Source organism: Rattus norvegicus, chromosome 8 (genome assembly GCF_021556685.1).
Source record: "Rattus norvegicus strain SHRSP/BbbUtx chromosome 8, alternate assembly SHRSP_T2T, whole genome shotgun sequence".
In the NCBI taxonomy this organism is placed as follows: domain Eukaryota; kingdom Metazoa; phylum Chordata; class Mammalia; order Rodentia; family Muridae; genus Rattus; species Rattus norvegicus.
The window spans coordinates 105,210,972-105,232,340 of NC_141541.1; the positions used below are offsets into that span (position 1 = coordinate 105,210,972).

At 48.9% G+C, this 21,369-nt stretch overlaps 1 protein-coding gene across 4 annotated transcripts in view; it reads right to left on the reverse strand.

The window, feature by feature from the left end:
* Positions 1-4,456: 4,456 nt before the first annotated feature.
* The window catches only part of Pxylp1 (2-phosphoxylose phosphatase 1), a 65,342-nt gene continuing 48,429 nt past the window's right edge, over positions 4,457-21,369 (reverse strand). For all 4 annotated transcript variants that reach the window (NM_001007710.1, XM_087562291.1, XM_087562292.1 and 1 more), the window contains 4 exon segments: positions 4,457-6,683; positions 10,054-10,193; positions 19,876-20,002; positions 20,747-20,905. In NM_001007710.1, the coding sequence (NP_001007711.1) occupies positions 5,746-6,683; positions 10,054-10,193; positions 19,876-20,002; positions 20,747-20,905 (1,364 nt within the window). In that variant the 3' untranslated portion in view covers positions 4,457-5,745.

Sequence of the window (21,369 nt, forward strand, 5' to 3'; positions counted from 1 at the left end):
TGTGAGCTCTGTACCCAGTACCCACTCTTCCTTAGTGTGCTGGTTTGAACGAGATTGTCCCCCATAGGCTCGTATGTTTAAACATGCGGTCCCCAGTTGATGGAACTGTTTGGGAAGGATTAAGAGGTGTGGTCTTGTTGGAGGAGTTGAGTCTGGGTTCAGGCTTTGATGTTTCAAAAGCCAGTGTTGAGCTCATCGATTGCCCTCTCTACCTTCTGTTCTTAGTTCAAGATATGCGTTCTCAGCTGTTGTTCTAGCCACCTACTGCTGCCTGCTGCCTCTGCTCTGCCATCCTGGAGTCTTGTACCTCTGAAGCCCTAAGCCCCACAGTAAACCCTTCCTTGTGTAAATTGCCTTGATCACAGCAATAGAAAAGTAATCAGTGCACTTAGAAAGCAGCTTTGTTTGGAACAGCAATGGGCCGAATAAAGCCCCGGCTTTCTTAGAACCAAGGAGACCCCGTTCTGCCCATGTGACGTCAGTAGGCATCTGGGATCCTGATGGCAGATGGGACCCATTTGAAATGATACACGGCTTTACTTGCTTAAGCCATGGTGGCTAGGTTTGGGTTGCATGTAACCTAACAGTGACCCAAATTATTCAGAGGAGTGTTATGAGGTACCCTGCTTAAGAACATGTCCTAGCCAGCCAGTGACACACATTTTTAATCCCCGCAGAGGCAGGTGAATCTCTGAGTTCGAAGCTAGGTTGGTCTACAGAGTGAGTTGCAGGATGGCAAGGGTGATACAGAGAAACTTTTGTTTTGAAAAACAAAAACAAATAAACATGGTCCTTTAACCCAATTCTGCTTCACATCACCTAGGTATTTGAATCATGCCAACTTTTCTATAAAATGTGAACGATATAATACATTTGTTTTAATGTGTAACTCCAGAGTCACTATTTTACTTTGCCTTAGGCTTTTTCAGTTGTTAGCACTGAAAAGCTTGCCAGTGGAAACTCCACTATGACAGGCAAACAAGGACAGTTGGTCAACTTCCTAAAACACAAGCTAACCTACTTTTCTATAAGGCAGACCCAACCCTGAAGACCAAAAGCTTATTTGATACTGCCCCCTAGTGGTTGCACACACTATCGTTCACTACAAAGAAGTTACATTGTTTTCTTTAAAGAAAAATAAACCAGATGGCTGGAATAGTCCCTAACCATTTAGATTTAAATTTGTAACTGCTGTGGCCCCGTTGTTTAATTAATTTCCTGCCATCCAAACATAACCTCTGTAGGACTGCTGCAGAGGCCATAGGGAAAGCCCCTTACCATGGCATCCCAGCCCCTTCCTGGGTACATTGTGGCCAGGGCCCTTGTGTCAATCTAGGTTGGACTCAGGACAGACTATTTAGAAAAGCACATGGAAGACTCATGGAGCCCATGTAGGGAGGCAGGACTCTCGTTTGGCTGACACACCAATGATATCCTTCTGCTGAGGGTGCTGCAGCCCTGAGGAGTTCTGCTCCTCTTGGTGACCCTTTCCTCACTAACGCTCATCTGTCTCAGCTGTTAGCCAGGCCTGAGCAGCCGGCAGGGCCTGATCGAGCCTGTGCATTCAGCTCTTGCACTCTTGTTACTGAGCTAGCTCTTGGGTAGGCGTGAACACAGTCCTAAGACTCAGTTCGGAAGTCCTGAGCAATGGGGATCAGAGGTAGCCTCCCACTAGCCACTACTGAAGCCTCAGACTTTACGCTGTGTATTTGCAGTTACATCCTAACACACCAGGGTGACCCACCAGCCTGGCATGCTGAACCTGTTTTGAGGGGTTTCTGAAGATTCAGAGGCATGTATCCCCACTATTCATGCATCAGTTCTGGAAAGGGGACTTACCTAAGTCTTCTCCCAGTCTAATTCTGCGGAGCCTGTGAAGACCTTCAGTTATGTGCTTAGTAGTTTTCTTGGTAAGCCATTTATTATTGCTAATTATTACTACCAGGTCAGTATCACAGGCCTGTACTCAGGAAACTAAAGCAGGAGGACCTTAAGACTAAGGCCACCTGGGTAAGTTACTGAGACCCTCTCTTAAAGAGGAAAAGGATTATTCATGTAGCTCAGTGGGAGAGTGCTTACCTAGCATGTATGGGTTCAATTCTGGGCACTAGAACAAATTAACAAACTCTAATTCTAACAGCATACAATTAAGTTCTTTAAGTCTGTTGAAAGTGAAGCTGGACAAAGAATGCTCAGCCCAGCGTGGTAATGGCCACTTGTGGTTCCAGCATAGGAAGAAGAGGGAAGGAGCAGAGAAGGGGGGGGTCCATGGGTGTGTGGGTATGCGCATGCGTGTGTGTGCACTTGGGCATGCATGCAGGATGGGCTATGAAGTTGAAGTTGGGTGGGTAGGGAGGTAGAAATGGATCTGGTTATCTGGTTGGAGGATGGGGCTGCATATGATAAAAATATTTTATATAAAATTCTCAAAGAATAAAAATATGTTTAAAACAGCTTAAAAGGTCTGTCTTGATACTCTTGAACCTGTACTAACAAAATGTATACATGTGCATACATATACAGCACACATTCTTTAAAAAAAAAAAACCTCTAGCACTCAGGAGGCAAAGGCAGGTGAATTTTTGTGAGTTTGAGGCCAGTCTGGTGTATAGACCAAGTTCCAGGAACACAGAGAAACCCTGCCTCTAAAAAACAAAACAAGGGGTTTGGGATTTAGCTCAGTGGTAGAGCATTTGCCTAGCAACCGCAAGGCCCTGGGTTCGGTCCCCAGATCTGAAAAAAAGAAAAAAAAACCCAAAAATTATTAATCAGTTTTATTTTTGTGTTTCGCTAGTATGAAGGTATGTGGACCATTTGTGTGTCTGGTGCCCACAGAGGTCAGAAGGTGTCAGATCTGGAGAACCAGAGTTGGGAACACACACCATATGACCATGTAGGTGCTTAGAACTGAACCCAGGACCTCTGGAAGAGGACCAAGTGCTCTTAACCACTGAGTCATCTTCCCAGCCCCCTAAAAATATGCCCTTAAAACCAAGTTCTGTAACAATAGATCTAGAATGACCTTGTTCCTACTTTTAAGCTATCCATATTTGGGCAACCACATAGAAAATTTCAGAGCAATGGTTGTCCAACAGTTCACAGTACACGGAACAGTACACGGTTTCAGAGGCTGTGTATCGTGCCTTATCTGATGTTGGTCCACCTTTCTATAAACTCCTTAGGATTTCTAACATCGTTTCTCTCGCATGCTACAGTAAGTATCCTCATACAGGTGGCCTCTAGATAGCTCCGAGACCAAGATCAGAGCATGGAACATTGAGGCCCATCCCTCAACCTTCGGAGATGGGAGGGGCCGAAGCCATACTGATCACCAAGTGGCCAAAAGCATAATCAATTATGCCCATGTGATGAAGTCTTCATAAAACCCAACGGACCGGGCTTGGAGAGCTGGGCAGCTAGATACAGGAAATTAATAGACCATGGCTCAGCAAGACAGCAAGACAGCGTTGGAAGCCCTGTACCCTCCCCCACGTCATATGCATCTCTTCCTCAGCAACACCCCGTGTAATAAGCTGCTGTTTCCCTGAAGCTCTGCGATGGCTTGAGCCCAGGGGATGGAGGTGAGCGGACATAAATTCATGGCCAGTTGGTCAGAGGCACAGGCAAAACCTGCCAACTGAAGATTATTGTGTGTGACAGTTTTGGGCGCTCAACCGGTGCTCTGACACCATAGGTACATACATATCTCAGGACGGAACTGGAAGGCATCCAGCTGCAGAATCGATTGCTCCCTGTGTGGCCGGAAAGCCCGTGCACACCCGCTCCAGTGTGTGGAGAGAGCAGAGTGGGAGAAACTGAGGCTCAACTGAACCCGAGATTGCTTCTTCCCTATAAGGCCGAGCTTCACTTTGGAAGTTGTTACTCAGGATTATTTTCCAGAGCATATTCATTTTAATATAAAAACATGACGCTAGCTACATACGTGTGCGCTCCCAGACCAGTCATGAGTGATGCCATTAGATCAATTCCAAGATTCCAAGGTCTGGGAGTGCACGTGCATACGAGTCAGCCTCACATTTTGCATTAAAATTAATCCGCTGTGGAATGAAGGTTTTTAGAACTCTGCCCTTTGAGCTGCCAGTGTCTCAGGAGGTAAAACCGTCTTCTATGAACTTTGATGTTGGCTCTTATCCAAAATACTCACTGTTACAACAGAGTAAGAGTATCATGAGTTGGTGTTTTTAAAATTCCCTCTTTTTACTTTTATTTTTAAATCTTCAAGCTGTGTTTAGCAGTTCTAAATCAGACAGCTTGTGAGTAGGAGAAAGAAACCCGAATAGGCTTTATATATGAGAGAGAGAGAGAGAGACGGGGTGGGGTGGGGTGTACAGTTTTCAGGGCTATGTCAAGCAGTTAAAGTGAAATTTTAAAACACTGCTTCTCCCTTGTAAAGAACCTGGGGGGTGAACAGATACACACCATGAGTTGTACAGGCTAAGAATTCAAAATTTTTTATTTCTAAAAACAAAACGTGTTCCAATGCAACACCAGACACAGAGGAAGAGGAAGGCTGGCGTGCCGATGCTGCAGAACCAATGCCGCCCACATGGCCCTGTCTTCAGAACGAGCTAGCACCATTGACCGAGGAACCACGCAGTCAGTTGTGATCACGCCGATATATAAAACATTTTAGAAAGATTATTTAACTATGGAATAACAATTTTTTTCTAGAAACCTCTTTAAAAATCGATTGGAATTTGGCATTTGAAATAGACGAAAATGGTTTAAAAATGGACCTAATTCTACAGCTTGTCAAAAGGAATGAGTCATTAGTTATTTATTTTCGGAGGGGGAAAAAAGAGAGAGTGTCCGAATTGAGCTTTTGGCCTCCTTCCAACCACCAAGCAGGTGCAGTAAATTGAATATTTCTATAGGAATCTGAACACATCTAAAACTGGTCTCAGAAAATATTTTCCTAGACTATAAAAATACTAAATGGGATACAAAAGCCCAGCAGTTTGCAGCCAGTAGACTACAGCAGACAAACACCTAAGACACACGTAAAGCTATTTTGTGCCATGATCCTCATGAGCATCAAGTGCTGTAATAGTTATTCCTACGCGCTTTCTCACCCAGGGCCATTGACCCAACCCTGTGCTTCTAGCAGACGCTCCCAAAGGACCTGCCGCACTGCGGCCCCGCTGGCTCCCAAGGAGCGGGAGTCCAACGGCACAGGCTGCTCTTCAAGGTGAGTCAGCAAACAGCCAGCGGCCAGAGCTGGCTGCCGCCTATTCTGCCCACTTACATATGGCCAACCAGCGCACAGCCGAGAAGATCTGACAGGGAGAGATTCTCCGTGACCTTTAGGGCTACCAAGTCTAAGACAGTGATCTTCTGGTCCCTCCAGACAAAGGCTGCCGGGCACACTTTGAACTCGTCCCTCTGGGAAAATTTCCACACAAGGTGAAGGTGAATGTCCGAGATTAAGAGGACTTTGGCAGAGGTTTGCTGGTTCATGGCAGGCCAAAAGTTATATAAGGTTGGCTTGGCAACTGTGAGTGCTGAGCCGAATGCTGGCATTCTAAGCTGCGCACGGCTGTGAGAACGTGCCTTCCTTCCTCTGTGAACCGGCTATTTTGTACCAAGTAGTATACGGTATGTGTTCCCGTTTGTCTCGCCCATGAGCATGATCACCCCACCTAATCTGCACCGTTAGAACTCCATACCTTGACATCTTAGCAACAGACAGAACCAGCAAGCAGACGCGGCTGTGCTGAGTACCTCTTAGGCCCCTTCCCCGTGGCATGCATCGTAATAGTTAGTACTGCTGCCATCCAGGGCTACAAACATATCCCTTTTGACAAAGCGGACCAAGTTCTCCAGAGGACACATGGGCTTGGGAGAGTGCTTGTGGAAGTCATGGCAGAAGGAGGTGTGGAAGGTGACGTCAGCCCCATTATAAAGAATCCGGACGGAATGCTCGCTGGGCTTTTGACGGTCTTGCCAGAGCTCAAAAACCAGCCTGGCAGCAAACCTTGGGAACCTGGCTTCCAAAAGACCCAAGGCACTGAGGATGGGTGACAGGGTGACGTCGTGAGCAGAGTAGAGGGTGAACAGCTCGTCCCTCCAGCCCAAGGCAGCGCGCTGCATCCGGTTAACCGTCTGATTCAGGATGGGGTGGGCCCCGAGGAGGGAGTACCCAAAGTACAGGAGCTTCTCGTGCCTCTCTCGCTCATCCTCTATCTGGTGCGTCTTGATCACCTTAAAGTGCTCCATGCCAAGGCAGCCACTTCTGCTGCAGGGGAAGCTGACATTGTGGCAGAAGTGGCAGAGCATGGAGTCGATGGGGTTGGCCGCCCGGAGCTGCTTGGTGGGGATGTCCACGATCTTGGCCATCTCCCCGTAGGTCCTCTCTAGGTCGCTGTTCTTCAGACGGAGCAGGTACTGGCGTCGCTGTTCCTTCTCCAGATACTGGTTTCTTAGCGGGCAGTAGCAGCTTCCAGAGCAGAACAGAGCACTTGGTTGGTGCTTGAAGTAGACCTTCTTCCAGTCGAACTCTGGGAGGAAGCCATAGAGCAAGGCTAGCCCACTCTGCAGGGTGCGGCTCTTCCCCGTGGTCTCTAGGTAAAGCTGGTCTGAGGACCAGTTGTTCGGCAGAAGCTTGTGTTTCCTCAGATAGATGTCCCTCAGCAGCTGGCCATTCTGCAGATGCTGCACGACTCCTGCAACACCAGGGGACACAGAGACTTTCTTACTGCACATTTAGCCAAAGGGCCACAAAGGACCAGCGCCCATGTCTGGCATGTTCAATACCAGTTAAAGTTAATGGGATGAGGTCTGTTTCCCCAAAGGGAAGTAGAGGTCGTGAGAAAAGCTTTGTGTCAGCTAGTGTGAGGATGGGTAGAGGTTTGTGACAAGGACAGCCCTTGTCACAAACCTCTACCCACTGGACTCCCCATTTCCCTAGGGCCAGCAGAGACTAGGAATCCTGCATCTAGACTGTAATTAGCAAGTACCTGAGGAAAGGTGTCTGTGTCCATGAGGAACACAGCATCCTCAGGAAGGGATGGCTATGTGAAGTCTGCCTTACCTGCCAACACCTGCTTTCTGCCTAGTTTACTTACACCTGGGTTGGTCCCTCCTGGCCCTGTTTCCACTGTAACTGACTGAAGGCCCTGTTAACCTCTGGGGCCTGTTGTCCTGTTAACCTCTGGGGCCTGCAGGGGCTTTCCAAGCTCAGCCAATTAGTTCACACTCTGCAAGTTCAGACATCCAGACAGAGTGTTTTAAGAACCATAAAGGGGTCAGTGTGTTTATCATGCCCCCTTTAAGTGAAAAAGAAGCAAAAGCAAGAAAGTGTGTTCACAGCTGCTTTGGAATGGAGGGTGCAGAAGTGAGGTGGGTGGAAAGTGGGAATAAGACTTTTTTACCTTCCCTTTAACGCTGTCTGAGCTTTGTACAACAGTGAATGAACAGTTTACAGAAATGAGAAAGCTTTATCCATAAGCAGGAAAGGGCAACCCAAAAGAAAGAAAAAGGCAGGCTTGCCCTCCAGCCTGCAGAATGTGAGGGACTGCCATCTCAGTAATGGGTGGGAATCCTCTGAGGATGCGAACTGCACACAGTGTGACCAGCTACGTCATTTATGTTCAGGTGTCTGAATGGTTTGGACAGTTCCACCCCCAAATGAGGTGGGCACCTTTACCTGCTGGGCCATCTTGTCTACCTCCAGATATATTCTCGAGTAGTGAAACTGAATACAGAAGTGAGGGGTCAGTAGGATACCAGGGCATGTTCACGGGAAGAAAAGTTAGCACCAAGAGTCTGTTTCTTTTTTATTTTTTTTTCTTTTCTTTTTTTCGGAGCTGGGGACTGAACCCAGGGCCTTGCGCTTGCTAGGCAAGCGCTCTACCACTGAGCTAAATCCCCAACCCCCTTTTTTATTTTTTTAAATTATTATTTTATGGTATATATTTGCCTGCATGAATGTATGTGTACCTGCTGTGTGCCTGATGTCCGAGGAAGTCAGAAGAGGGTGTCAGATCCCCTGAACTGGAGTTATGGATGGTTGTGAGTCTACTTGTGGGTGCTGGGAACTAAACTGAACCCGGATCCTCTGCAAGGGCAGCCAGTGCGCTTAACCACTGAGCCAGGTCCACAGTCCGTCTATGTCTCAGTGGAACTGTGGTACTCTCTTCTGGTTTACTGTCTTTTGCAACTTATACTCATGAGCACCAGTGCGTCTGTAACAAGAAAGGTTATTTAATTTGCTTTTTACATATTTTGTGTGCACACGAGTGCACATGTGCATCGCAGTGTGCACACAGAGGTCAGAGGTCAGCTTGCAGGAGCTGGTTCCTCCCATCTACCATGTGAGACCCAGGGATTGAACTGGAGTCACCAGGTTTGGTAGCCGACCCAGTTTACTCATGACAGCCATCTTGTCGATAAAGTTATCTTTAATTTTAAGAAAGCAAATGTTTAGATAGAGATCTTGGGGTCTCCAAGTTGCTTGAGGCCCCAGTCCACATGAGAGAGATTAGATCAACCTCTCTCCCTAGGGCACTGACATAGGCGTTTAAACACTATTATATGTTGTTAAGAACCGATAAATGCTATTAAGGCTGCTAGTTCTGTGTTGAGGTTTTGTTGTCTTTATTATGAAGTCAATTCTAAACATTATTTTAATGTTCTCTGATAATGACTAAAAACCAGGAGCAGACTGTTTGACAGGCTCTCCTCTGCCTGGCAGCCAAGAGTCCCTTCCCTACTGACTGGTCAGATGGCCTTCCTGGCAGCCTGGCTGCTTTGGACACTTTGTTGTTGCCCGGAGGATACTTCCTCAGGTTCAGGAGACCAACACAGCTGAGGACAGACAGTCTGCTGCAGCCTCAGAGAGCAGCACTGTAATGTAAGCAGGACAAGCCTGGCAAACTCTAGCCAGTCCTGCAGCCATTTTCTCAGGCCAGAGGGCTTTTCCTGGAGGCCCAGAAGGCCTGTGACTGATGCAGGAAGCCCTTTATTTGTGAGAAAACAGCTATAATTAGTGCAAACATGCCTGCCACACCCGCTGTGATGTTCTGTATATGCTCCACCCAGGGAGTGGCGCTATTAAGACGTGTGGCCCTGTTGGAGTAGGTGCATCACTGTGGGGGTGGGCTTTAAGATCCTCACCCTAGCTGCCTGGAAGCCAGTCTTCTCCTAGGTGCCTTCAGATAAAGATGTAGAACTCTCAGCTCTGCCTACACCATGCCTGCCTGGATGCTGCCATGCTCCTGCCTTGATGGTACTGGACTGAACCTCTGAACCTGTAGGCCAGCCCCTATTAAATGCTGTCCTTATAAGACCTGCCTTGGTCATGGTGTCACCATAAAACCCTAAGACACCCCCTTTCCTGGCTATTCAGTTTGCTTGTCTAGTTAGTCCTCCTTCACTGCGCCCTCATATTGCAAGGCCCAAGGAAAGGACTCTGAGCCGCCTTCCCTTGTCTCCTGACTCTTTATCCCTGCAGATAGAGCAGTGGCAGTGGCCAAGATGGCAGCCCAACCACCCAGGCAACTGCAATGGGCACAATGGCTGAGGAAACAGAGAGCAGATAAGAGAGGGTGAAGAGCTGAAGAGAGGGCTTCAGAGCCACAGGACAGAAACTGTGGGCCTAGGTTGCTGGAAAGTGTAACACTGTCACTATCCTCGCCCCCTAAGGAGTGTGCGAGTTTTAACACTAGAAGGCATTACTCGCAGCTGCCTTACCTTGTCATTTTGCTCTGTCTGCTGTTGCCACTTACTGCCGATAGAAGCCAAGGACTGCAGTGCCCTCCCAAGTGCTGGGATGGTTGGCAATTAAGCCCAGAGCAGTAAATTCTTAGTCTTTAAGGTTTCGAGATTAAAAACCTGTGTTTGGCATACCAGTCCCTGGGCTCTGGGCACTCAAGGCCCAGGACTACCAGTCCTGAAAGAGCCCACCAATTCATGATTTCTGTCTGGGAATAGCCAGGCCCCACACAACTAACTGATAACACATATGCCTGCATCCCAGATGACTTTACCATGTCCTAATGTATGCAAGAGGGGCGAGCGGGTTGTTGTACGTACCTGTCTGCGTGAGCTCCCCCATCTCACACAGAGGATGGTTAGGATAGAGAGGCAGGGAACCTAAGGGGCTTTCAAAAGAGGCTCCGGAACCTTTCAGCATGTGACCAACGAAAGCTTCCAGTTTAGGGTGATATGGCTTCCTACAGGGACAAGAGAAGCAGCAGTCAGAATGTTCCAGAACAGTCACATATCAGCACACACAGCCGTGTATGTCACGGCCTCCACTGCCTCAAAAGCAGGTTCTGGGGATCAGAAATTCTAAGGTTCCAGTTTCAGGGCCAGGCTGATGGCTCAGTAGTTACAAGTACTGGCAGCTCTTCTGGAGGATCTGGGTTTGATTCCCAGCACCCCACGGTAGCTCACAATCATCTGTGACTCTAGCCTCAGGAGATTCAATGCCCTCTTCTAGTCTCCATAGTATATCAACATGCAGGGCTAGAGAGGTGGCTCAGTGGTTGGGAGTGCTGACTGGTCTTCCAGAGGTCCTGAGTTCAAGTCCCGGCAACCACATGGTGGCTCACAACCATCTGTGATGGGATCTGATGCCCTCTTCTGGTGTGTCTGAAGACAGCTACAGTGTACTTACATATAAATAAGTAAATAAATAAATAAATATTAAAAAAAACATGCATGAAGGCACAATACCCATACGCATGAAAATAAAGGGAAGACATTTTGAGGTTACAATTTCATTCTGACTTGACCACAGATGGATACACACAGTGGGGGTCAGCCCGAGTCTCCAACCTCTGTTAAATACAATACACAGGGAGTTGGCTTTGCCCCACACCAGCGCGTCCTACATCCTGCTGCCTCTGGGTCCTGTGGTAGGCAGGAAGCTGCTCTGGTTTCTTCCTTTCCTACCCTGACACTTGTCACCTGCCAGGCTTGTCGATTCGCCGACCTCCTGTCTCTTAATCTCTTCTTCATCATCGTCAGGGCCACTCCCTGGGTTCTGACTTATGCAGCCCCGCCTGGATGGCTGTGCGGCCCTTACAGTCCTTCCTCAGCTTAACCCTGCCCTTCTCGCCTTGCTCCGCAGCCAGAAGGACCAACATCAACCTCATCTGCTCTCACATATTCACAGCGCCACTTTCTGGAGAGGGTTGCACAGCGTCACTTTGCTTTAGGTCCTCTCCAGAGACCCGCCCCCTCTTCTGATGTGATGTTCTGGTCACATAGAGCCAGCCACCTTCCTTTCTCCCAGTGTATAACACACTCTGTTCCTTCCCATCTCCATCCCTTTTTACACATCCTTATAGAAGACCTCTCTCATCCTTACTGTTCCGATGCTGGAACAAACTCTCTTTGGAAAACCACTGACGGAATAAGATAACCGATGCCCCAATGCCTATCTTTCCAGCCCTGTGCAGGTGTTGTCCAGTTTGCAAATAAAATATCTCACTGAATGCTAGGCAGTAGTGAATGCCTAGAAAAGCTGTGAGGGCTGCGATCACAGAGCAGACACGGCAAAGACAAGCGCACTTTATCCCATCACTCTGACGATTTCCCAGATGATGACCACCTATGAGTAATACACCTTTTCTCTGTGTAACTAAATGACCTGTGGATACACACACCTTTTCTCTGAGTAGTAACAAGGCCCACGTGTGTGTCTACAGTTTCCAACTGAACAGAAGTGGACAGAGGGAGCCACTGGCAAGAAAACTGCATGCAAATTGGCACGAGAACAGCAGATAAATTGTTCTAACGGCAACCCCTGCTGTCTGAAAGCCTAATTAACTTCGGAAATACTTTAAAAACTGATGCCAAGATGGATTTACATCTCTCAAAAACAGAAAGCTGAAAAATCCATCTTAAAAAATGTTTTAAAATTAGAGTTTGCTAATCTAGACATGCAAAGAGTCTAATAAAGCCCCCAGGATGGCTGCCGGAAATTATGTCTCTTGGAAAAGAAACAGAACACATTTTATTCTGCCTGAGGCTGAGTACATAAATGTTTATAAACCAAGAAATAAAACGTCCAGACCCACAACACGGCTGTCAACGTGAATTCACATCAACACTGGCTATCCATCAACACAACTCAAATCTTCTGTTCTGGGGCATTATTTCAGTTGGCGACTTCTGAGGCTCTGAAAACGCTTGGCTGCCAATTTTAGAAATGGAATTTCACTACTGTGCTTTGCTGAGATGTTCCAGGTTCTCAGGGCATCTGACTGTTTAACAATGCTGCGCTATCTAATGGCATTCAGTACAACTCTCTTCCCTTCCTTTTCTGTTTTGCAGCAGTAAGACAGAAACCCAAGCCCTGGATAATGCTAAGTCAGTCCCACATGCTCTCCCACCAAAAATCACACCCAGGTCCTTCATGAAAGCTTTTGTCAAGGGACACGAATATGAAGACTCACACAAGAAACACATTTACAGGATAGATAACTTTTTCACAGTAGGAGGACGGTAGCTGAGTCCTTGGGGCCCGACATGGCCCCACTGCTCAGGTCTCATCCCTACCTCCGTCCCCAGAGCCCAGAGCATGTCTGGTAGATGCTCCAAAAACACGTGAGAATGAATTCAACACTGACATGCCTCATTCTTAGAAAACATCACGTCTGTGTCTTCCTTAACCCAGAATAATGAAAATTATGTCACCATAGCGGTTATTATAATACTTTGACTTTGATGGGAATATTAAGAATATTTGATGGGAATATTAAGGCTGTGGGAGCTCAGGGGATAGCTGTATGCCAGATTCCGTTATTTCTCCTCGGCAATGTGGTCAGCGCCCACTGATGAAGCATGCATTCCTCTCCGAGGTTCTGGCACCTTCCTGCTCTGCTCCTTTCTCTGGCAGCCTTGTGGGCAAAGCAGCACCTGGGTCAGCTGTGGAAACGGTGCTGGAGAGCGAGTGGCTAGATCGGCCGAGTGTCGTGAATCTACCCTTACACAGGAAGAGGCAAACTTCCTTGTTTAGGGCAAGGTGCCTTTGAGTCTCTCTGTTACAGAACCTGAACTCGCCCTGACTACTGAGTATGTATTTCTCCTCAGCATAACTCATGACTGTGGCCTCCGTGGGAATCTGCTTCGTGTTGACAACTGAGACAATAAAAATCATTACCTCAAGTTGTTTCCTTGGGACTTATACACATTTTTATATGTACAGTTCCAATGTACTTATCCCACAACACTCAAGGCAGAATCCCAAGGCCGACTATGTACACGAGGAAACAGACCGTTCAGCTGAGATCTGGGTTCTGCAGGGCTGGCTTCCTGGAGCTGGGACAGCAGTGCTGTTACCAGAAAGTGTAATCTTAAAAGCTCACCTGGCTGGAAACCAAAAGGAATTTATACCTCATCTAAAAATCTTAAACCAACCAAAGAACAGACTGTTTCCAATTTCAACAAAACAATCTTACAAAAAGGCAATCCCACAGGACTTTCCTGGGCCTGCTTGTGTAACTTGATATGGCCAACTGTCTGCTTTCCTCATTCTGCCTGAGACCATTTTAGCCTTATCTGCCGCCCACATGATAAAGATGCTCAAACAAACCAGCATGACGATGTCCCAAGCCCTAACTGCACAGCCCTCTGCCCGGCAGACACGCAAGGGACAGTGTCTGAAGATAGCTCACAAGCCATGCTGGAGCTGGAGCCAGAGTTCCTCTCCAACGCCTATGGCTCCTGAAGGGACAGCATCAGCAGCAACATGGTCCTGCTTCTGCTTTTTCATCCCTCCCAACCGGTCATGCAGCCCACCCATCCTACCTGACCTCCAAGGCCATCCCTCCATCTCTGATGCCATTGTTAAGTTTCAGCCTCTGTGGATCTCTCATTTAACAACAAACATTTGTCCTGGGTACTTGGGTGGCAATAGCAATGGACACAGATCAGGGAAATCTCTGACTCAGGGAGGGAGCATACATTCCAGCCTGGGGAAACACAGCCCACAAGAAACACTAACCGTGCATGTATATGACAGACAGACAGACACAGAGAGACAGACACACAGACAGCCAGATAGACACAGAGAAACAGCCAGACAGATAAGGCACAGAGAAAGAGAGACAGAGAAAGACAGAGAGAACAGACAGAGAATGAGTAACATACTATGGCAAGAGAAGGCAGGAGAGGAGGGTGGAGTGGGGGAGGAGCACCTGCCATTTTAAGTGAAGTGTTCTAAGCAGATCTCAGGCGCTGGCTGAGACAGGAGACAGGAGGAAGCCCTAGCACTGCCTGTGTATCTCCTGGAGAGAGGAGAGTCCGCGGCAGTGTGCTCAAGTGTGGAAAGTGCGTTGGAAGTAGTACACCAAGGGAGAGGAGGGTGGTTGACTGGCTGACAGGGCCAGAAGGAGGGAGGCAGCTTTCAGGATATGGGCTGCGCCTCTGAATAAGGCTTTGCTTTGAGATCACTTCCACATAACAGCCTGAATATCACACCAGCTTGTTCTCTTTTTTTTTTTTTTTCTTTTTTCCGGAGCTGGGGACCGAACCCAGGGCCTTGCGTTTGCTAGGCAAGCGCTCTACCACTGAGCTAAATCCCCAACCCTCTTGTTCTCATATACTCTGTGGCTGCCAGGAGTCTCTACCTTCTCACTCCTCCTCCATTATGCTGGAACTCAGGCTCCCCAGTAGGGCTGCAGTCTGGAGGACCCATTTTAGTGCTACACTCATGCCACTGAGGTGAGATTTAAAACTCCCAAGTTTCTGAGCACCCCAGGCAGCCTGGGTGGGTCTTACTGCTGACAAGCAGTTTCTCATCGGCTGCTCCCTGACTGCACAACCTGTGGTCTCTTTCTTAGAGTGGCTTCCCTCCTTATCCCCTCACTACCTGTGAGGGTTTGAATGAAAGTGGCCCCTATAGCCCACAGGGAGTGGTACAATTGGGAGGTGTGGCCTTGTTGGAGTGGGTGTGGCTTGCTGGAGGAAACATGTCACTGGGAAGTGGGCTTTGAGATTTCAGAAGCTCAAGCCAGGCCTAGTGACCCACTCTTTCTTCCTGTTGCCTGGGTCTTCTCCAGCATCAAGTCTGCTTGCACACTGCCATGCTTCCGGCCATGATGACAATGGACTAAACCTCTGAATAGTAAGCCAGGCCTAATTAAATGTTTGCCTTATTCAGAGTTGCTGTGGGTCATGGTGTCTCTTCACAGCAATAAAGCCCTAAGACAGTCTCAAAAGCTGAGTTGTGGGTTGCTGGTCAGGCTCCAGTGCACTACCAAAGCCTCTCCCACTCCAGTTCTGCTCCTCTTCTTTCTCTGCTGAAGTAGGCACCTGTGCTGGCTTCCACTTGCGTGACTGACCCAGCACCAGCATGAGACCTGAATCTCCGGATGTAAGCAGCTCCCAGCGTAGGGTAGCCCACCTGCAGTGATGCCTTAGATGCCTGCTTACCCTGCTACCTTTCCAGCTAGACTGGTCCCAGTGTTACTCATATATGCTGAGCTCTGCAAGCTGCAGACCCACTGCACTTTCTGGCCCTTCCATCTAGAACGTTCTCCCCCTCGGTCTTCATAGGACTTCTCCCCTGATGGCTGGTGTGCTACCATGCATCCTGGCACAGGAGAGGGGCACAGCTCTAAGATTTGTTATGTTGATGTTTGAAAGGACTGTTTTTCTTCTTGCATATAGAAAAGCATGCTCATCCTTATGAATGTAAAAAGGACATTTAAAGACACAGCACTTTTTTCATGGAGAGATGGCTCCGTGGTTAAGAGCACTGACTGGGGGTTGGGGATTTAGCTCAGTGGTAGAGCACTTGCCTAGGAAGCGCAAGGCCCTGGGTTCGGTCCCCAGCTCCAAAAAAAAAAAAAAAAAAAAAAAAAGAAAGAAAAAAGAAAAAAAAGAAAAAGAAAAAAAGAGCACTGACTGCTCTTCTAGAGGTCCTGAGTTCAATACCCAGCAACCACATGGTGACTCACAACCATCTGTAATGGGATCCGATGCCCTCTTCTGGTGTGTCTGAATTGAGCAACAGTGTACTCACATACATAAAAAAAATAAGTAATTAAAAAAAAAACAAAACATGGCACTCACATAGTCAACACTTCAATGCTAACTGACTGCAATACTAGGAGAGTGAAATAGAACCTTTCCTAACACAGCACAGAGTGATCACGGAGCATCATCTTCCACTAGGAAGACAGTGGGGCCCAGCACTGTGCCCAGCACCCTAAGGCAACAGAGAGATATGGACACACCAGCTCCACCAGTGAATCAGATACCCCAACCACAGACCAAAGTAATGGGTACCTTCCAGGCCTTACTGCCTTTAGCAGGAACCACAAAATTACTAATTTGTGAGCCAAAATCAGCAGCTGGGAAGGCAGCGGGCACTGCCAGGGTGGGCGCCCAGAGCAGGTCTACACACTACATGCCTGCTCACTCCTTCCCTAAGTACATGTTTGCAGTGATAGGCCAAGCCGTACTGTGTTTAAGGATGGACATAATTAAACAAGGTTAGGTAGAGTAGTGACTCCTTTCATCTGACGGGCAGTGCTGGAAGCCAGAGATAATAGATAGCCTGAGACCCTGCATCTGCCCTGCTCTTTCTTGTGCAAACAATACCCACAATAAGGTCTAATTTCTAAGGCACGGTGAGAGACTGTAACAACTAATGATAAGATACAACGGGTTCCAGAACACACTGCAACCACGTGACTGGAGTTTTCCATTTGCTGGCTAGACTGCTGTACCAGAGGCAACTGAAAAGGAGGAAAACTCAAACGGAGGAAGAGAGTGCTCTACATGCGCACTGTGTTCTTTGCATAAAGGATTTAGGACAGCTCCTGCCAACGCAAAATGCACAGGAAGAGAAGCAGGGAGCAAGGCTGCTAGAGCAGCAGCTCCTAGGACTGAACTGGCCGCAGTGACCCACCACAGGGAAAGAGCCTAGGGCAATGCCCTTGCTAGGGTTTCATTGCTGTAAGGAGTCACCATGACCACAGCAACTCTTATAAAGGACAGCATTTAACTGCAGCTGGCTTACAGCTTCTAAGGTTCAGTAGATTATCATGGTGGGAAACACAGCAACGTCCAGGAGGGTATGGTGCTGCAGGAGCTGAGAGTTCTACAACTTGTTCTGAAGACAAACAGGAAGACACTGGCTTCCGGGCAGCTAGGAGGAGGGGTTCAAAGCTTACCCCCTCAGTGACACACTCCTTCCAACAAGGCCACCTAACAGTGCCACTCCCTGGGCCAAGCATATTTAAACCACCACAGGCACAGCGACCTCTAGGCTGCAGTGGGTGATGCCACGTCACCGTGGATGAAGCTTCTGTGTGAACCAGGCCACATACTTGTTCCCTCCTTTATTTAGACACGTAAGGTTGATGTAAGGAAGGCAGATGGAGTATGGTGTCTCTGAGAGGAGAAGGGATCTGCCCAGTGTCAAACAGGCTGTAAAGGCTTCAGGGATACAATGGCCAAGGCTTGCCCTTCCAGCAGGAGCATGGTGACAGGGACTTACAACAGGCACTGTGTCTGTAATTCCCTCAGAGGTCACAAATTCACTCTGCACCTATCAAGTCCAAAAGCTGTTGTTGGACGAGCTCTAGGGTAGGCTAGGTGATTTGGGAGCAGTCACGTCTGCAGATGGCAGAGCCGAGTCCCCTGGGCAAGATAAGCTGCAGGGTGCCCAGGTGGCCCAGGCGAATAGGCCCCTTCTCCGGGAACAGCCAGAGTGATTATGTCATCAGGGCCTGTTCTGAGCTGCACCAGTTGGATTCCCCTGGTGGAATTGCAGGCAAGAGGAAGGAGTCAACAGCTAAGGAACTGAAACATGTGACAGTTCACAAAGCCTCACGACCATTCTGCCCCAACCTAGCACAGAAGCCCAGTGGCCCGCATGTCCTTGGACTGTTAAAAGGACGGCTAGTAGGCAAGAGTAGAGCAGTACCTGTTGTTGATATAACACCTGGCTGTACCTGGTGGAGGACCATGGCTCCTCTGAGCTGCCCTTCCTACTATCCATCCACAGGGTTAAAGTGTGGTGTAACCAGCAGCCTCTGTCCTTGCCTGGCTCTATGCCAGCTGGGATGGCCTTATAGACTTCCTTTGCCTGTTCTGACATCCTTCCTGTATGTCCCCGCACCTCAAAGAGTGAGAGATGGCTACTGTCAGTTCCCTAGACAACCACAGAGCCATCCCAGTGTTTCATATGTGGGATGGGGGTGAGGGTAACTGCTGTCCGGAAGAGGGAACTTCTAAAGAGGTCTCAAAGATACTGTGGAAGTGGGGTGAGCAGGGAGAAGGACAGTAGGTGGGAGACACAGCTGGCACAAAGCACGAGTGGGTGCTACAGGAAGTGCGGTACTGGGGAGCAGAGAATCACAGGGGAAAGTCTGAATACCAGGCTGGAGAGTGAGGGTTCAGTCATGACGGGGAGAGCCAGGGTGCTCATGGTCCCCTAACAGGAGACACTAGGGTACACACACACCTTGTTAAATCAATGCAGCAAGGAAAGCACATGCCCTAGGCTGGCAGCAATGTAGTCTCAGGCACAGGAGAGAACGTGCAAAACCTCAGTCTTTCTACCTAAAATGGTTCACTTACTACTCCCCAGACACCAGGGCGTCTGGGATATCAAGAGTTATGTGAAACCCCCAGCTTCGTGTCCTCAGAGAGTGGCCCTGGCTGCAGGCAAGTCATCCATGGTGCCACTACTGGTCTGGTCCTGTGTAGGCAGGCTGGCACCGGAGGAGCACTCCATCAAAACAAACGTCTCCTCCACTGGGCACTTCCCTGTGCCTCATGGTCTCATTCACTAAACTCGGCACAGGATGGATGCTATGTGCCCCCAGACACCCTGGCTATGGCCAAGGCATCATTTATTGCTAACCACTTTAATTTCCATGCACGCAATTTCCATTCTCTGTTCAATTATTTTTCATCCTAAGGGCTTTCAACTATGACAGTGCTGCCTGCAATGTGTGAAAAATTAAATGGCTGAACACTATCTTACGCTCACAGGCCTTGACAGCTGCGAGCACTCCCTCCTGTGCATCATCCCCTCCCTCACCCCCACCCTCCCGGCCTGGTGAGCTCTGATTTCCATTTCAGAGGTGGGCGGCTGAGCTCTGCTAGACCAAGGGATCAGACCGGGGATCAGACCAAGAGCCTCCATGGAACACCTCTACAGGGGAATGGCTCTCATCCAGGGCTCACACTATCTCTTCTTTCTCACACGGAGCATCAGAATGAGAGGCTGGGTCTCAGACTGAATGGGGCCAGGGCCTCAGTGTACTTTCTGAGTTGCCTGAAATCGATGCCCTCCCTGCTCTGGGTCTATCTTTGGCTCTTCTCCCAATTCAGACATTCTCTCCTGGAGGGAGAAGGGAGACTCATAGGAGTCAGGAAGCCAAATGAAATTTAAAAGACATACAAAATTCAAGGCTCGGAAGCTCAGGAAGTTACAAGACCCACAAGGCCCCATCCAAGGTTTTAACACCAGGAAATAACTACAAGGGGCAGAAGAAAGGGTGCCGGAGCCCAGTCTCCCACAAGCTGTACAGGAGGCTCTGCGATGAAGCCTTCTGAGCGATCACCCACGCTGGGGTGGGCTTTTCAGTGAGGCAGTGGACTCTGAGTTACCCATGCTCCTCTGGGTAACTCCAATAAAATCTCTGGCTTACACAGTTGGATTTGGGTGGAGTCTTTTCTCTGATCATCACCAGTGCCCGATCTGGGTTGAATAGATGTCTGCGTCTCCCAAGGGAGTCACACAACAGCATGAATGCGACACGGTGAACACTTTGAACAGTTCATGCCCACCCAAAGCACAGTGCGCTCCTCCCTCCCATAATGCTCTGCTGCACAGCACACAGCGGACTTCATGAAGATGACTCATTAAAAAGTGCAATTCACCTGCTGGCCACTAGAGTGCAGTCGATTTCTGGCCGCTTCGTTTTGGGAATGGCATACAGTGGGTACCTGTCCCCATGGCGGATGAACACGTGAACGGAGACCAGCTTATAATGATGCGGGGCATGACCTGTAAGAGAGACACATATTCCAGTCACCATACGATAAGCAAATGTTTTAGCAAGAGTGGCACATGCCCAGGCTGGGGGACTGAGGAGGAGAACGCAGGACAACCCAGAAATGGCAGAGGGGCTACCCAGGGGCTTGAACTGTAGGGAAGGCCACTGTGCTGGGTGGGTGATGCTGAAGAATCCCACGAGGTGGGACAGGTTCATGGGAGGGACTGACATGTCCTAGAGCCCCCAAAGCAATCAGCTGATGGCCAGTGAGGTGTACACATGGCGACTAATGTCTCACACGCAGAGACTCGGGGAGGCGCCCCAAAATCCTAGCCACAGATTTCTGCTCTAAGTCCTTCGGAAACACAGCAGGACACAAAGGCGTGCTTCCACACCACCCTGTGATACACTCTGAGGAAAGGGAAACTTGATAGGAATATAGTTTAACACTCCGTTCTAGCAAGAATGTAGGCCCTGTGGACATGCTAAGCATATGGTGGATTTGCTCTGAGAAGCTGAGGTAGCCGAGGGGATGGGTCAGCCTCAAGCCCCTTGTCTGCCTTACTCACATCTCACCAGAGACCGGCTACCTCAGTACAGTGTGCTAAGACCCAGTGGTTGCTGCAGGATTTGAGGCCAAGCCACCCGGCTTCTTATCAGTGTTCGATGCTGCTTGGAGAACTTAGTCCAGGACGTCTACTTGGGCACTGAGGCCAAGGCTGTCAAGACAGTGACAGGTCATACACTGGGCCTACCTTCCATGCTGTGCTCGGCTACACTCGGAATGTTGCAGTACAGAAGAGCTTCATAGACCGGGTCTACCGTGGGGGGCTCTGTCACTGGGTCAGGCATGATCCTCTTCCGGCTCTTGCTGCTTCCGCCATTCTTTGTGGTGGACACTGGGATCAGATGAACTGCAAAGAAAGCACAGTGGGTAGAGAAGATGCTAGGTCAGCTGCCATGGCCACAGCCGGCTAAACATCACAGGGGTATTCTCTCCTTCAGTTAGGGTGGACCTTAGTGGAACAGGAAGTCAGCCTGGCTCTAACTGAGTGACAGACCTCCCTCGGTGTGAGCGAGGAGAACTTGCTCCTCACTCTCGAGTTACGGGAACTAACAGTGCATAAGGACGCACCCCTCTTCTCAATAAGCTTTTAGCTCTCATAACTCTGTGGGGGGAGGAGGATCCACTGGCGCCTGTTAAGTGCTAAATGGAGTGTGTGTCACACCTCAATTAATACCATCCGACCACACTTCATGGTCTCCAGAGCCCTATATCGGGAATCTGCTCACTAGTCCTCATGAGGCCGCTTCACAGAATAGAGAGTCTGAGTCCACAATCCACATGTGTGGAATGACCCTTAACTGGTTCCTACCC